This window comes from Vigna angularis, chromosome 2, assembly GCF_016808095.1.
Source record: "Vigna angularis cultivar LongXiaoDou No.4 chromosome 2, ASM1680809v1, whole genome shotgun sequence".
Lineage (NCBI taxonomy): Eukaryota > Viridiplantae > Streptophyta > Magnoliopsida > Fabales > Fabaceae > Vigna > Vigna angularis.
The window spans coordinates 26,849,599-26,865,998 of record NC_068971.1 but is presented as its reverse complement, the minus strand read 5'-3'; the positions used below and the strand labels follow the sequence as shown (position 1 = coordinate 26,865,998).

Genomic DNA, 16,400 nt, shown 5'->3' with positions numbered 1-16,400 from the left:
ATTATTATTTTGTTTCAAATTGGTCCCTGCATTAAATGATTAAAAGATTAAATTAAATATAATTTTTGCTCGAAAGGGTTTTGAGAAAGTTGACGCACAAATAATCTTAGATTTAACTAAATGAAATACCGGTATGTACGTTTTCCAAATTCTTGTCTTTAAATCTTTTTCTGTTAAGTGAATTTTTAGTGATGATGTATTATAAGTCTTAATGTTTAACTCCAACAACTTTTTATGAATTCTTGAACAGGTATTGAAACTATTTTTGTGTAGATCACCTTCATAAAAATATTTATTATTGAAATGTTAATTTTTATAATTTGCTCATTCATATTATTTAGGTTAAATGATTCCATTTGTTATTTAATTTTGTAAAAAAAATTAAATAAGTTTCTTTATTTTTATCTGTCTCAATTTAGTTTTTGTTTTGAAAACTGTAATGCAATTAAGTTATTTTCGTTAGTACTACATAAATAAACATGTGTCGTATGTTAGTTCATAATTGATTAATTTTAAAAAAAATGAGGATTAAATTGAGACAAAATAAAAATGTAGGGACCAAATTGAGACAAAATAACAATATGGGGACCAAATTGAGATAAATACAATGACACATGACCTGATAGTGACACGTGGCATTGTTAGTGTCACGTCACACTATCATTGCCATGTGGCACAATGTAAGCTTGACACGTGACAATTATTTTTTATTTTAAAAGAAAATTAAAAAAATAAAAAATATTTAAAAAAATATTTAAAAAAAAATTTAAAAAAAATTAGCTGACACATGGCACCCTATTTAACGGTGTTAGTACAAAACTAACAATAATGACCTAATTGTTTCAATTTTTCAAAAATAAGAATCCAATTGAGACAAAAAAAAGTGAGGGACCTGATTGCGAAAAGTCACTGAAAATAGGAATTGTATGAATGGTTAAACCTGAAAAAATATAACAATACAAGATAAAAGTAAATAAGGAGAGAATATAACAATACAAGATAAAAGTAAATAAGGAGAAATGTATAAATAGTCCTTAAAGAGAAAATACTCTACTGCACGAGAAAAGAAAAACTATATGTACTTTTATCTTAAAATACAAGAAGTCTTTTAAATGGATATTATGCAACGATTCCCTAAACCTTATAGACATCAATGTCTTAGAAGACCATATAGAACAAAATACTGAAAACACTTTTAATTAATTGATGTGTTTGTTGTGTCTTTCTCCCATTCATGTAAAAGAGAATAATTTAAAAGTCAATTATAATTGATTTGATTTAAAAGTAATTGTAATGTGTAATTAATAAAACAAATGTGGAAAACTGTTTGTCAATAAAAAAAACATTTATTTCTAGAATTAATATTACGCTAAATCTTTAACAACAATAGGATAATTTATTTTTAATTTATTATATTTAAATTATATTACATATTTCCACCAAAATTTGAATATGTTTGTTGTGAACATGCTTGCATGATTCTTCCTTTATTTATTGACTGGTATAACTTTTCACAGATGAAACCACCGGTTGGAGGAGAAAAACCTGCAAGTGTGAATTCAAAACACAGTATCAAAATCTCACACGCTTATGATACTTTTTGTGTTACTAGTTGGGTCAGATAGTATTCACACTTAATTGTGGTGTGACAAATGTGTGGTTGTGGGTTGAAGCAGCATTGTCAACATGTTGACCAAACTTCACATTTATTATGGAGTTTTCGAGGAATAAGCTGTGAAAACAAAACTTAGTAAGGTGTTGCTCCCTCTACCATCACTCCTTTCTCTCTTCACCTTCCTTTTACTGTTTTGCTCTTTAGTAAAATTTTATTTTTAGGTTATTACTTTTGAATTTTTATCCATTCCCAACCCATTCCACTAATAACCTATTACTAGTCCCCTACATGAACAAGAAGCTTTTCTTTCATTTTAATGTTGGACTTCTTCATTTAGTGGTATACTTAGTGAGAGATTGCAAATGTTGGTGGTGGTGGAAAGAATTGATCAAGCGGTGTTGGTCTTAGTGGTGCGATAGTGCGTGCAGTGGTGCTTCCTCTAGGTGCGTAATCAATCCTAGAATAAACCCTAAAATAAAAATGTAAACTTTAGACGGAGTGAGCATCCTTCAGCGGATGTTGACATCCGTTTTGGCCTTCGTGGCTCTGAGAGACAACCAAGCACAACAACAGCACATGATAAACAGACATACATATTTAAACTAATCTGGGATGAAGATGAAAAACCAGATCCACCGCTAGATCTACGCTCCTTCTCTACGCTTCTTCAAATCAACACCAACAATGGAAGGAAGCAAATGAAAGTAAAAAAGTTAAAATAGAAGAGTGGTTTTGAAAATAAGATAAATTGGGAAGGTGGAAGGAGTAAGAGGTGGTGGTGGAGAAAGCAACACCGAACTTATTATGAACCTTGGGCCTTTGCGATGTCGAATGGGCCTAACAGAACCTTGGGCATGAAGGGGCCGAAAACCGAAACAATTACAAAATACAATATATTCGTTCCAGTGACATATTCTATCAATATAATGTTGATTAGTGTCTATTTCTTTAACAATCTTTAATTTATTTTATTCATCACTCTTAATTTTAATTTTAATTTTAATCTGCTTTCTGATTCCGTGTAACACAAGTGGCTGTATTTTTCATCCTCATCAATTTCTTTAGATTAGGTTGTGACTTACATTTTGGTGAATATCTTGAATCTTCATCATAACATGTTCAATTCTTTAATGAATCATACATGTAACAAAGATAAATTTCAGATTTTGTGACAAATGTATGAGAGTTTGGTCCATAACTTTTTTCTTTCATATTCAAATTTCAAATTTCAAAAGATAGAAACAGCCATTTCGTCTTTAATTGTTCGTGCCTTTTTACAGCATTGAGCGTATGCATATTTAATAGAGAATCAAAAGCACACTATTTGGCAGAAGAAGCAAGAAATGAAAACCAAATGTTGTTCCTTTTATTCAAAACTTGAACCGAAGTGGGTTCAAATAAAAAGAAGGAATAATCTAAATATATGATGACTTTGGGAACTTGTAAATAAAAGAAGGAAAATGAACAAAAGGGAAAAGGAAGAAAGTAAATAAGGGTAGCTTTAATGCTATCTCAAAATTCTTGAGGCTTAAGTTTTGTTGTTCCCTCTTAAGGTTTTCAAACGTTTGGTAGTTGGTAGCCGTTGGTGGGATCTCTTTCCTTTTTTCCTTTGCAAATTCTGTTGGAACAACCAGCATCATGAGAAAATCAGAAAACTATGTATGTTAGTTTTGATACTAGGAAAAGCCTTGAAAGGGAAGTAAGAAAATATGTAATTGAAAGACATTATTATCATAATCATGATTTGAAGTGTTTTGATTTGATTAGATTAGATCTCAATCACAAACTCACTTAATAAACTTATGTCCTTTTCACTTGGATTTATAAACCATTTTTCTTAATTCAGTTTGTGTTGTTGTGCCCTTTTGTGTGTTGCATGATCTGACTGTTTTTTCTTTTAATATTCTTTAGAAGCACACCAAAGTATTGGTCACAAGCCAAACATTTTCTTATGTTTGCAAATTACAATTATGTCAATTTCACAATCCAAATATATAATAGTGGTCATTTGTGCCGTAACGTGAATGACATCTAAAAACAAAATATTTCCACCCAAGAGAAAAATCATGGAGATAAAGGGAGCAAAATACAAAATAATAGCATATCTATATCTTGAATTACCAAGCTACCCTAGCAGCCCTAAACCCTAATTAAGCATTTTTACCAATGTACCCTATTGGGAATTTGATATATTTCTTTTGGAACCCCAAAATTATTGGAGGCATTTCTTTTTAAGGGTGTATCACTTTTGTCAAATGACTTTCTAATCCTTCCAATTAGGAGCCAAACAATTTTAAATTCTTCTCCTTTTTTATTTTTAACTGTGCTCGAAGAGAATCCAATTTTCTTGCTTGTTCACATTTAATTGAACACCCCTTTTATTACCGAAACTGGTGTCCAAAAGTGTGATTTCGTTGAGGCCCTTTAATGAAGGAAGTGGATGTTGGAGCGTAGGCATTGCAAAGTGAAGACATTACCCTAATCTGCAATAGTAGTTACTAATTTTAAAATGAGGATGACTAATTAACTGGTTTAATTAATGTTTTAGGTTTTTAAGGGGTAATTAATGAGTTAGTCAAGAGTTATGAACGATGAATCACAAATTTGGTCATCATAGCCAGATCCGTGGCTTACACGATTTCCCATGACATTTTTTTATTATATTTTTCAAAACATAATACCCTTTTGATTTTGTATTCTTACTTTAAGCAAAAGCTTAAAAAACATGGACCAGTAAAACTTAAACTCAAGATCGTTTGGAATAGTTTGATGTAAGTTAATTTGCAGGGATGAATTTGTTTTGCAGAGATAATGCATTTAACTGATTCCCTTAATCACTGTGAAATTAATTTCTTTTTACTTATGTCATTATATATTATTTATCAACTAGCTGTAAGGTGTATGTTGAAGCTAGAATCCTGTCACATCAGTAGAGAGATGCAGAGGAATATTACTGTTGGGTAACTTGTCTTAATGGCGCATGCAGGATGAACTATAGTGGTACAAGTGCATTACTCAAAATTTTCACATTTGAAAGGAAAGTTTTAACCTATAAATTATACCATTTTTTGTACTTTTTTTACATTCCACAGAAAATCTATGAAATGAGGTGAACACGGATTTTTGTCTCATATCTCAAACATCATATGTTTGGGACAAAACCATAGTAATGATGCCTAGGTTCAGCCTTGACATATAAGTAAGCAATCAAAGGTAGCCCACAATTTGTGCACATACTCTTTCTCTCTCTTCTCCGCACTACCAGACACGAGACATGGTTTCAAGTTAACAACTTATGGATAGTACTATCACCCAACAAGAAGTGAGAGAACAAAAACAGACCCAACAACAGCACCAGCACCAGAAGCATTGTGCCCCATTGGTGAGGCTCAGAAGGTCCACTAATCCTAACCCGTTTTCCATTCTGGTCTTCTGGGTGTCTAAATCTCTTAGAAGTTTGTGTTTCAGAGTTCAACTATCACAAGGGTTTTGCTTGAGAAGGATTCAGTACCATGGCGTCGTGATTAACAACTCTGTCCTCTATGCTTCTTCTTCTTCGTCTTCTTCTTCATCTGGTTTTGTTGAAGGGAAAGCTGCTGCAATGGAGGGTTTGAGTTTGGTTGAGGAGAGTGAGGTTGTTGAAGAAAGTAAAGGAGCTGAAAATGGTGGTAAGAGAGGAACTTTTGCTCATTTGATTGAAGAAAAGGGTCGTGAGAGCAGTTTCAGCTCAGATTTTCTGTCATCCGAGACCACTCATGAGGAGCACAGTAGGAGTAGCACTGAGGACTCGTCTTCACCACCTTCGGTGGGTTGGACTGTTCAGGAAATTGCTGCATCAGATTGTGCCAGTCCTCATGGCAGTGAAGATGGAGAGAAGAAGAACTCCGTTTTGGAGAGTAAGGAGTTTAAGAAACAAGTTTCAGCCTTACCACCAGGTATTCAATTTATGCACAAAGTCTCCTTGTTTCTGTAAAATGTATTTTTGGTCTATGGAGATTTGGTTAAAATTTATTTTAGTTTCTATGTTTTAAAACCAATAGTTTTGTTCTTCTTATTTTTGAAACCTGATAGACTGTTTTCAGTACATTTCAAAAAATACAAGAACAGAAACTATCATTTTTGAAATGTTGAGGCTAAAACCAAATTTGAGCATATTCTGAGAGCCTAAAGTACATTTTGTCCTTTGAATATCTATGATTTCACTGTGATGAGTTCTATACTTAATGATTTGATTTTGATTCTCACTTGTAGAGATTGAGATGATGAAGGAAAGGTTTGCAAAATTGTTGCTTGGAGAAGATATGTCAGGTTGTGGAAATGGGGTCCCTACAGCCTTGGCCATCTCAAATGCCATAACCAATCTATGTGGTAAGCAAATGCACATCTGAAGTAAATTATTACTGCGTTTTCATTTGGTTTTTATTTAGTATTAATTGGGGAAAGTTGGTTATGGTGATTTTATCGATTGATATTCCTGCATTGATTGTGATGGTTCGTTGAATATGCAGCTACACTCTTTGGGCAACTTTGGAGATTAGAACCCCTGCGTTCAGAGAAGAAAGCGATGTGGCGAAGAGAGATAGAGTGGTTTCTTTCTGTCAGTGATCATATAGTCGAATTCACACCTAATTGGCAGACATTTCCAGATGGAACCAAGCTTGAGGTACAACTAAACAAATAGCTTTATTTTTTGCTCACAGTTGCCTTGTGCAGTCTAGTTTTAGTTTATTTCTTCTTAACATTTATTTTAGTTCTTTTTGACATCTCAAACGAAGGGTTGTGCTATAAAATTTTACTTGGTTGATTCATATTCTACAAGCAGGTATTTGGATTGAATTTAGTTTTAATCCTTTATTTGACTGTGAATTTCGTTCACCAATCAAAGTGAAGGGTTTTTGTATGATGGGATAGAGCAATATGATTTTGTTTTCCCGTTCTTTCTCTGCTTTATCTTTGGTTGGCATTGCTTCATGATAGAGGGGCAGATAAATATGATCCCTAACAATGTTTATGAAATGTGAATCAGGTCATGACTTGTCGACCGCGCTCAGATCTTTATGTCAATCTTCCTGCTCTGCGCAAACTAGACAATATGCTTCTTGTAAGTTTTACTGCATTGAATAATGCACATCACTAGTTCAGTTTCATGAAATAGTCCATTCTAAATTCTGGTATTTTCACAGGAAATTCTAGATAGTTTTGTGAATACAGAGTTCTGGTATGTAGACCAGGGGGTTCTAGCTTCGGATACCGATGGTCCATCATCATTCCGGCAAGCACTTAAGCGGCAGGAGGAGAAATGGTGGCTTCCTGTACCACGAGTCCCTCCCTGCGGTCTCCATGAAAACTCAAGGAAGCAGTTGCAGCACAAACGTGATTGTACAAACCAAATATTAAAGGCTGCAATGGCCATTAACAGCATCACTATAGCAGAAATGGACATTCCTGAGTCCTATTTGGAATCTCTTCCAAAGGTATTGATGATATATGAATGATAATGATCTCTATCTATTCAAAATTTTCAAACATCAAGAGAGAAAATAACATAATGGTCAAATTGCTAATCCAAATCTCTTGCAGACTGCTAGACTAAGCTTGGGGGATGTTATACATCGTTATATCACATCAGATCATTTTTCTCCTGAGTGCTTGCTAGCTTGCCTTGATTTATCTTCTGAGCATCAAGCTATAGAGATTGCGAACCGAGCCGAGGCTTCAATGTACATTTGGCGCAAGAAAACCAACTCCAAGCCTGCCATCAGTGCCAGGTCTAGTTCAAGATCATCATGGGAAATGGTCAAGGATCTGATGGTTGATGCAGACAAGAGGGATTTGTTTGCAGAGAGAGCCGAAAGCCTCTTGCTTTCCTTGAAGCAGCGGTTTCCTGGTCTGCCTCAGACAACCTTGGATACAAGCAAAATCCAATACAACAAGGTTCACAATCATTATTTTTCTATGCATGAACAGTAAAGTCCTTAGTCTTTGTTTCTTGAATGTCTTGTCCATTTTCTGAATCCTTCAAATTTGTAATGTGTAGGATGTTGGAAAAGCCATTCTGGAGAGCTACTCTAGAGTACTGGAAAGTTTGGCATTTAACCTGGTAGCACGGATTGATGATGTGCTCTATGTGGACGACTTGACCAAACATTCAGATAAAATCTCTTCACTCTCAAAAGTTGGTGTAGTAACTCACAAGCAGAGAATATCAGTTCCATACTCAGTACCTGTCCCCAGCACACCCTACAAATCGGCTTTAGGCACACCAGCCCTTTCTCCATCACATATCAGTCCTTCCAAGGGAGGGAAGTCTCCACTCAACAATGAGAACAACCTCCATCAAAGAGGGGCAGGTGTGAAGAAATCTTTGACTGATTTTCTCAGCATTGATCCAAAAGGGAGGGACAGTGGCAGTTCAACTGGGAAACAAGTTTCAGAATCAAATAGAGTTGATGAAGAAGTGGCAACATGTGAAACAGATGTGGAGTCCAGTGATTGCACAGAAGGTGTTGCCAGCCCAAGTATCCTGGACCGGAAATGGCATGTGTGAGGCTATTGATCTTTCATAGCTGAAGCATTTTTCAACTGCTCTTTTTTTTTTCTCATCTCTGTATCATTTGTATGTATATGAAACATGTAGAAGGATTCAACACAGTAAAGAGTGGGTAGTGTTTTTGTTATTTACTTCTGGCAGCGATGTGGTGCCTCAAAGAGGTATATTTTATGTGCATTTTCCCACTAAATCAACGTCACTAAACCACTCTGAAGGGTATAAAAGAGAAAAAAAGATAGTGGGACACACATAGCATGTAATAAAAAAGACAAAGGGTAACATACCACTAGACCAAATGCCCTTTTATGGTAACTTAATTTCATTTTAAAATTAACTCGGATGATTTCGAATGTGAAAATTGCTTAGATTAACTTGTAATCACAAAAGACTTAATTGTTACCTGCCAACATACTTCATACATCTATATATCTGGTACCCAAATATTCCTTGGATTTTAAAAAAATTACTTAAATTTTTTATTGAAATATTTGACTAATACATCATATATCAAACAAAGAAATATGCATAGAAGCAAAAAATGTGTTTCAGCAAAGAAAAATAGTAAATATTCACATTGGTGGCTACTCGTCTTCCATTGAGTTGTTTTTTTGATATGCTTCACAATGGTATTTGGTATGCTGATATTTCTTTCGTTTAAAAACATTGCATATAGCAATAGAGTGCAATATGCATGTTGTTATGTCTTCCTTCTTAATGGAAAAGTTATTCTAAGTGTTATTTGGTGATCTTTTTCTCCTTCTGAATACAACAAAAGGTATCAACTTCGTGATTTTCATTTTTTTAATAGCCTTCTTTTAAAAGTCTAAATGCTACATAAAAATATTTAATTATCTATCTATGACCTCCATATCAAAATGAATGTTAAATATTTTCTTAATATATGATGATAATAAGATTGAGATTTATATTGATAGGAGTTGAAGAACAAGATTGAGTTTATGTCTCTTTAACATTAACGAAATCTGGATTGTTCTTTATGAATATCTAAAATCTTATCTTCTTTCTCTTATATTAATGTGTTTTTTTAGAGATTATAGATAATTTATGTAAAAAAATAATTATTTAATTTACATAATAGTTGTATTTTATTTATTATTTCCATAAAAGTGATTGTTTGCTCTTTTCAGTAAATATTGAAAAAAATGAGACCAGGTCCCTCTAAATTATTTTTAGGTTATTTTTTAATCTGTATTATATTTTAATATTAAAATAATCATAAAAAAAAAGCTAAGCATTAAAGAAAATATAAAGTTTATAATTTGTTAAATTATTTAATAAATTAGAAACTTTTTTAGTAATTTAAACTTAAAACAAAAATAAGTACTGAAACAAGTACAGATATTAAAACAGAGGTATTAAAACATTGTCTCTGTACCTAAATTAAAAATTATTATTCATTTTTATATATATATATAGAGAGAGATACTTAATCAAAACAACGTAGATTCTTTATTAAAATTGAGATAAATTAGGATAATACCGCAAAAAAGCCTTCACACATTTTGATATGGAATATATATATATATATATATATATATATATATATATATATATATATATATATATATATATATATATATATATATATATATATATATATATATATATATATATATTTCAAATAGAAAATTCTTAGGTGAGCTTTTTTTCTAACAGATTTTATTTTCAAAATAAATAAGGTGCAATTTTAGTTAAATTTAATTTTTATTAATTTTTTTATTTTTCTTATGTATTTGTTTTCTTTGAAGAACTTAGCCTTCATAGTTTAAAATATCTGTAATTTTGATTTTTACGCATGCTTTTTTTGTCTTTGTCCTTTAACCCTAGACATAATATATTTATTTAAGATACAATTAAAAAGACTAACTAATTAAACTACACAAATAAAAGAAATAAAATGCTAAATTATAATTTGGTCTTATAACTCATTATCCGCAACTTGATCTATGTTCTTTAATAATTAATTCTTTTATTCAAAAACTTGACCTTCTATTTTACGAAATATTTTGTTTAAATTTCGTATGGATAGATTTTCAAACTAAAATTTCTCTTGTATTTATGTAATATTATAAATTTTGTTTTATATATACAAGAGTTTATAACAATTAACTACCATGTAAAAACTTGTAAAATAACATTTTAGAAGTCAAAATTAATGAGACTTAATTATTTAAATATTAAATTATTTTAATATAAATAGTTTTGCTGTGAATGAGTTTTATTATTTTAAAACACACATATCTCTAGTAACCACTTTTGTAGAGTTTTCTGTCTTCTTTCTAAGAGTTCTTTCTCCTTATTCGTCTGATTGAAGAATAGAAACCATAAAATTAACCCTTGCAACAAGCTCTTCAATTTAGACCGATTAATTTCTCTGTTTGAGTGAGTTAAGTTTCCTTTGTTTCTTTTATATGTTGCATGTGAACATCTACTGATTAGTGGTTCTAATTGTGTGTCTTAATCGGGTTTGTATTGTTCCTAGGTGTAGATAGGACATCTGTGAACTTAAAGGGTTTTTGTCTCTTAGATAAGGGAAGCTAATTATAGTGTTTTTAAGTTATTGGTGCTTGAAATGTGTAATTTGATTATTGTATGGTATGATATAGTTTGATTTGTTGAGATTAGGTGTGTTGATTATTGCATGTTAAATTGCTTGGTTGGTTGAATTGGGTTGAATTAGGGAGCCTAAATTGTATTAAGTGATTATGTGATTGAAATTTTGCTATGTTAAATAATTAAAATTGTATCTAAAGTAAATTGCATTATTGAATTGTGTATGATCTGATAATTGGTTGTTTTGGCATCTGTGATTAGTGTTAGGCTGAATTGCAGAAGCTTGTGTGGCATAAATATGTAGAATCCTATTTTACATAAATATGCAGACTCGTTGGACGAACATAATTCGTTGGACGAACATAATTCGTTGGACAAGGTTAAAGTTAGAGAATTACTGACTTGGTTGTCACTGGGCAAAAGTAGACTCACTGAGCAAAACCAAAGTCGGGGGATTTAATGACTTGGCCTTTGTTGAGTGATGATATGATTGACGGGCGAGCTCAAAGTCAGATAATTACTAGTGTAGTGGTCGCTAGGCGAGAATAATCTTGTTGGGCGTGACCAAATTCAAATAATTCCCTTACTTGATAGTGGTTGGGCGAGCCAAGTCTCGCTAAGCAACTTTCGTGATATTTTAAGCTTGTGAGATCCAATGATGATCTTGCTGGACGAGCTATCTGATCATCGGATGAGTGTACTTTTAACCACTACTCACTGAGCGAATAAAATAGTCTTGCTAGGTGAGATTAACAAAGTCCAACACTACTTTTCACATGTGCTTTTTCCAGTTTATGTTTTCAAAGTGTTGTTTTGTGAACGTTAATGTGATGATTAGTTTGTGATGTTCGTCTGAGAATGGTTGGAATCAATCCAAGGAGAAATTGGTTGTGGTTTGTTTAGTGTATGTTTTGACATTGGGGGTTCAGTAAGGATATCTCCTGAAATCTAATAACTATTCAAACTCAATTAGAGTACAATGAGTTGTGTGGTGAGAGTTGTAGGAGGTCCTCGTCTATGGACATTGGTTAGGTCTTAAACGCGAAAGGAATTAACCTTGTAAGTAGTAGGGTGATAACGTCTTTGTTTGTGACTCTTCAAAGCATAAATAATGCTACAAGTGCACCCCTATAATGAAATCCAATGTCAAAGACATGCATCCAAATAATTGAGTCTAATGTCAACTGCTTATTTTGCTGATATGAGTTATTATATTTTATAAATATTTAGCTTAGATATGATATGATTTAATTGTTTTAGAAAACATTTTTACACATTAACTTACCCTATCGTTTTCTTTTGGTGTTTCTTTATGTCTTTGTGTTTTTTTTTGTGATGATCACCTTATTGGTGTGAGTAAATGAAGGATATGTGTTGAAAAATCTCTGAAAGAAAATAGTGATACAACAAAGTTTTCTTTTATAATAATCTAGTAATTTTTTGTAGTGATTTTAGATATATTGTTATTATGGTTGTTTACTTTAATAACTATATTAATAATATATATTTATCTGTTAAGATAATTATTTTATGGTTTAATCATTTGTGAGGTCCCTTTTTATGATGAGAATCTCAAATTGGTCCTTTTCTTCTTTCACGTCTCAATTGGGTCCTTTTATGAAAATTGTAACAATTATACCCTTACCGTTAAATTGGGCCAATGACGTTATAATCACTTTGACGTGGCATGCTGATGTTAATTTTTTAAATGACGTGGCATGCTGACGTTGCGCAAATTAGGGTTTCTGCAACGGGGTTGATTGCGCCGGGAAAGAAGGGTGTTATTCGTTGATGGCGGTGCTATTTTAGGGTTCTGCACTGGTTGTGTGAGTTGGAGTTTTCTTCTCACAAAGTCACAATTTTCGGTTTCTTGCTTGGTTTTCTATTGCAGGTTAGGGTTTCGCGATTTTTGGTTATGGAACTCGTGGTGGTGCGATGAAAAATGTGTTTTGTGATGTTCGTGAGGAAGAATGGTTCATGGATTTCTTGAGTGCAATTTTGTGGTTTTTGGGTTTTTTGTGCAAGTGCAAATTAGGAACAAGAATGGAGGCTGGCTTCGCAATGGTGGTTGCTCGAGGAAGATGGAGGCATAGTTTGCACAAATTGGGGAGACGAACTTACGATTAGGTTTTGAAGGATTCACTATTGAAGGAGAAGATTGGTTGCGATATGGGTGAGTCACAGTGGTCCGATTTGGGGGATGCACGAGGAAGGGTTCTTACGGTGGTGTGTTAATGGGTTTCGCAGTTGCGAAAAAGATGGTGGGTTCTATTCGTTATTGGGTTTTTCTTCTGTTTCTAGGTTTCTCTGTGTGATGCTCAAAGGGTTGTTTTCCATGGTTGTGGTATTGTTGCGACGGAGGAAATGGTTACTAGTGCGAACTAATTGCATCACGGTGACCTAGTTCATGATGAAATTGGTGGTGCTGCTATGGTTGATTTGAGAGTTTCTAGAAATTGGGGTTAATTGGGTTTCTGATTTGCTGTATGTTTCTAGAGATGGAGGATTTGGGAAGCTCGCGATTAGGGTTCTTGAAGGATTATATGACGGCACATGGTGGAGCTCGTGGTGACAGGTTGGTTCGGTGAGGTGGTTGTTGGCCTAAGGAATATTGACGGCGGCACAAGGAAGGAGAAAGAGAATTAGGGTTTCTAGTGGAAGAGACGAAGCTGACGTGGCAAGATCTGATGAGGTGACTGCCTCCCATTGGTTGATTGGGTATGTAACATCACTTAAAGCCAACATCACCATGTCACGTCAACCTAACTATAACGCCGGTAGACCCAATTTAATGACAAGAATGTAATTGTTGTAATTTTTACAAAATAAAAACCCAATTGAGATGAAAAAAGGAAAAAGACTAATTTGATATTCTCATTCTAAATAAAAACTTCGTGAATAATTAAATCTTATTTTATTTATCAATTTTATCGTAGAATGTTAAAGTTGGAATATTACATTTAACTAACTAATTGAATCATACGTTTAGCATAAATATATCATACCTATGATAGTTTAAACAAGATTAACACAACTTTTCTTAAATGGATTTCTTTTGATTAAAGGGTATAAAAAATTGAACAAATATAAAAGTTTTTATATACACACTCACCTACTTTACTCAACTATCTAATTATTTAATATATATTAATAATCATAGCTCTAATAGTTTATATACTTTAAGGTAGAAACAAGATGAGTGTATATTTTATGTTAGTCCAAGAATAGAGTGTGGTATTAGGGGGCGGTGGTAGTTGAGATAAAGTTGGTGACAGGTTTCCATAAAGTATATTGGTTGGGCAATTGATTGAGGATGAGGTGGCATCAAACACTGCTATTGATTTGCACACACTGGATAATGGCTACATCTGAAAACAAGAAAACAAAAAGAATTTGTGTTGTGGGTGAAGGAAAATGGTGTTTACACCTGCTTTTTGTTCCTAAGTGCTGCAATAAGAGAGTCTCACATGTCCTAGTGCAAGCTCCATTAACCAGAGGATGGTGACAGAGCAAACACTTTTTTGGATGATGTTGGGCTATAAAAGCCGATGAGATGGAAGGGTTGATGGACAGTGTGAAATAGAGAATATCAATGGAGGGTGTTGTGAAGTTTGCATGCCTTGTTGGGTTTGTGGTGCTTGTGAGTATTGCAAAGGTGGATAGTGCTGGGGAATGTGGAAAATCTACTAGCCCAGATAATGAGGCTATTAAGCTTGCTCCATGTGGTTCAGCAGCACAAGATGAGAATGCTAGTGTATCTCAGAGTTGCTGTGCCCAGGTGAAGAAAATAGGGCAGAATCCTAGCTGCCTGTGTGCAGTTCTGCTATCAAACACAGCTAAAATGGCTGGAGTCAACCCTCAGATTGCTGTCACCATCCCAAAGCGTTGCAACCTCGCTAATCGCCCTGTTGGTTACAAGTGCGGACGTAAGTTTCATTTTATCAATCAATAACTCACAACTCAAGTTACAGTTCTCAGAACAATTACGTATCTGTGTAATGATACTTTATCGTTAAAACTGAGATAAAAAATACTACTAAACTATAAAAGAGTGGTTATTAGAACATATTGCTATGATTTCTCTTCATTATTTTTGGCAGATTATTTTCTAACTAGCTATGTGACTTTTGCAGCTTACACACTGCCTTGAAAGAATGAAGGTTGTTACGGAAATGAAAGATGAGAGAAGGCGGAAATACACTATATATATGGCTATCAGCTGCTATAAATGTGACTACACTCCATGTTTGTTGTATTGTATTTGTAACTTCCAATTGAATAAGACCTAGCAGCTCAATGCATGAATAAAATATTTACTTTATGTGTTTTGTTTCGCGTGATGGTTTATTCTTTTTTGTTTAAGTATCAGCTTTTAAATTATTTTAAAAAAATTCTTATCTGTGTTTAAAATATATATACATATATATATTATTTTTAAATTTTATAAAAAATATATATAACATCTTTGAACAAACAATATTATAAAGTGTCTATCATATAATAAATATAGTTTATAATAATTATAATATAATATTTATTTACAATTTTATAAAAAAATATTTTATATGACTTTTCATAAATTTTAGAAATAAAATAGTTATAAAATTTAGTTTAAAAATAAAACAGAATTTCTTCTAAAAATATATAGTTTGAGACAAAAAATATTTAATTTTTTTCTTTTAAACTCTTCTTACATTATACCATGCCAAACTTTTCTATGATACTTCATTATTACCTGTTTATGGCTGTCATAATTCTATAAATTTTCAACTGTAACTAATATACATGAAACCTCTTACACTTTAATTATAACAAACTTCTGGAGAATCTTATTTTTCACAATATTTTTCATATTTTTTCATTTTTTTTTACCAAACTAAGCATTAAGCAGATATTTTTTTTTATCACTGGTACGCTCCTTCTTTAAGCAATTTGAATTAAGAAATTCAAACCCAAATTTCTTTTAGTCCGAAAACTGATCCTACACTAAAAATCTTTCCTGTAATATCCATTAATACGTTATAATTAATCTTCTAACTAAGACAACATTTATATAATATTTTGATTTTTTAAAATATTTAAAATAATTTTTCTATTTTTAGATCAAAATCAAAATATTATATATATATATATATATATATATATATATATATATATATATATATATATATATATATTCTCAACTCATTTATGTTGAGATTGTCATTATACAAAATCATAATTGATAATGATACAACCACACAAAATTAGAAAAGTTAAGTTTTTCTTTAAAGTTTTATTCATGTATATACTAAATCATATACACATTATATATAACATCAATTTCAATTCATTATTTAATTAACATTAAGATCAAGTAATAAGTATTAATCTATTATCTCATATTTTTGTGTTACAATACTTACATAAATTATGGTGACAAATGTGTTAAATTAGACTCAAACATCTTCATTTGTTTTATTACTTTTAATAAATTGTCAGTAAAGTTACATAATAAAAATATATTTTCACTCATGTGCCAAGTCTTTATAACTTATCATGTAACTGAGTAGGTCATAGAAACCTCCTTTGACTATCTTAATATTTTTCTCTATATATGATTCTAACGATATCTCATTCACGAATCTTAATTTAATAAACAATCTAAATATCTCAATATAG

The 16,400-nt window shown here is 32.2% G+C and overlaps 2 protein-coding genes across 2 annotated transcripts; both read left to right on the top strand.

The window, feature by feature from the left end:
* The first annotated feature begins 4,732 nt into the window (after window positions 1–4,732).
* Window positions 4,733–8,296, top strand: LOC108329511 (rop guanine nucleotide exchange factor 7). Its single transcript, XM_017563747.2, has 7 exons — window positions 4,733–5,550; window positions 5,867–5,983; window positions 6,124–6,278; window positions 6,642–6,716; window positions 6,799–7,089; window positions 7,196–7,549; window positions 7,653–8,296. The coding sequence occupies exons 1-7, from the start codon at window positions 4,911–4,913 to the stop codon at window positions 8,160–8,162; spliced, it is 2,142 nt and encodes a 713-aa protein (XP_017419236.1). The 5' UTR covers window positions 4,733–4,910; the 3' UTR covers window positions 8,163–8,296.
* A 5,995-nt stretch (window positions 8,297–14,291) lies between these two features.
* Window positions 14,292–15,067, top strand: LOC108329512 (non-specific lipid transfer protein GPI-anchored 5-like). Its single transcript, XM_052873712.1, has 2 exons — window positions 14,292–14,665; window positions 14,873–15,067. The coding sequence occupies exons 1-2, from the start codon at window positions 14,332–14,334 to the stop codon at window positions 14,887–14,889; spliced, it is 351 nt and encodes a 116-aa protein (XP_052729672.1). The 5' UTR covers window positions 14,292–14,331; the 3' UTR covers window positions 14,890–15,067.
* Window positions 15,068–16,400: the final 1,333 nt, after the last annotated feature.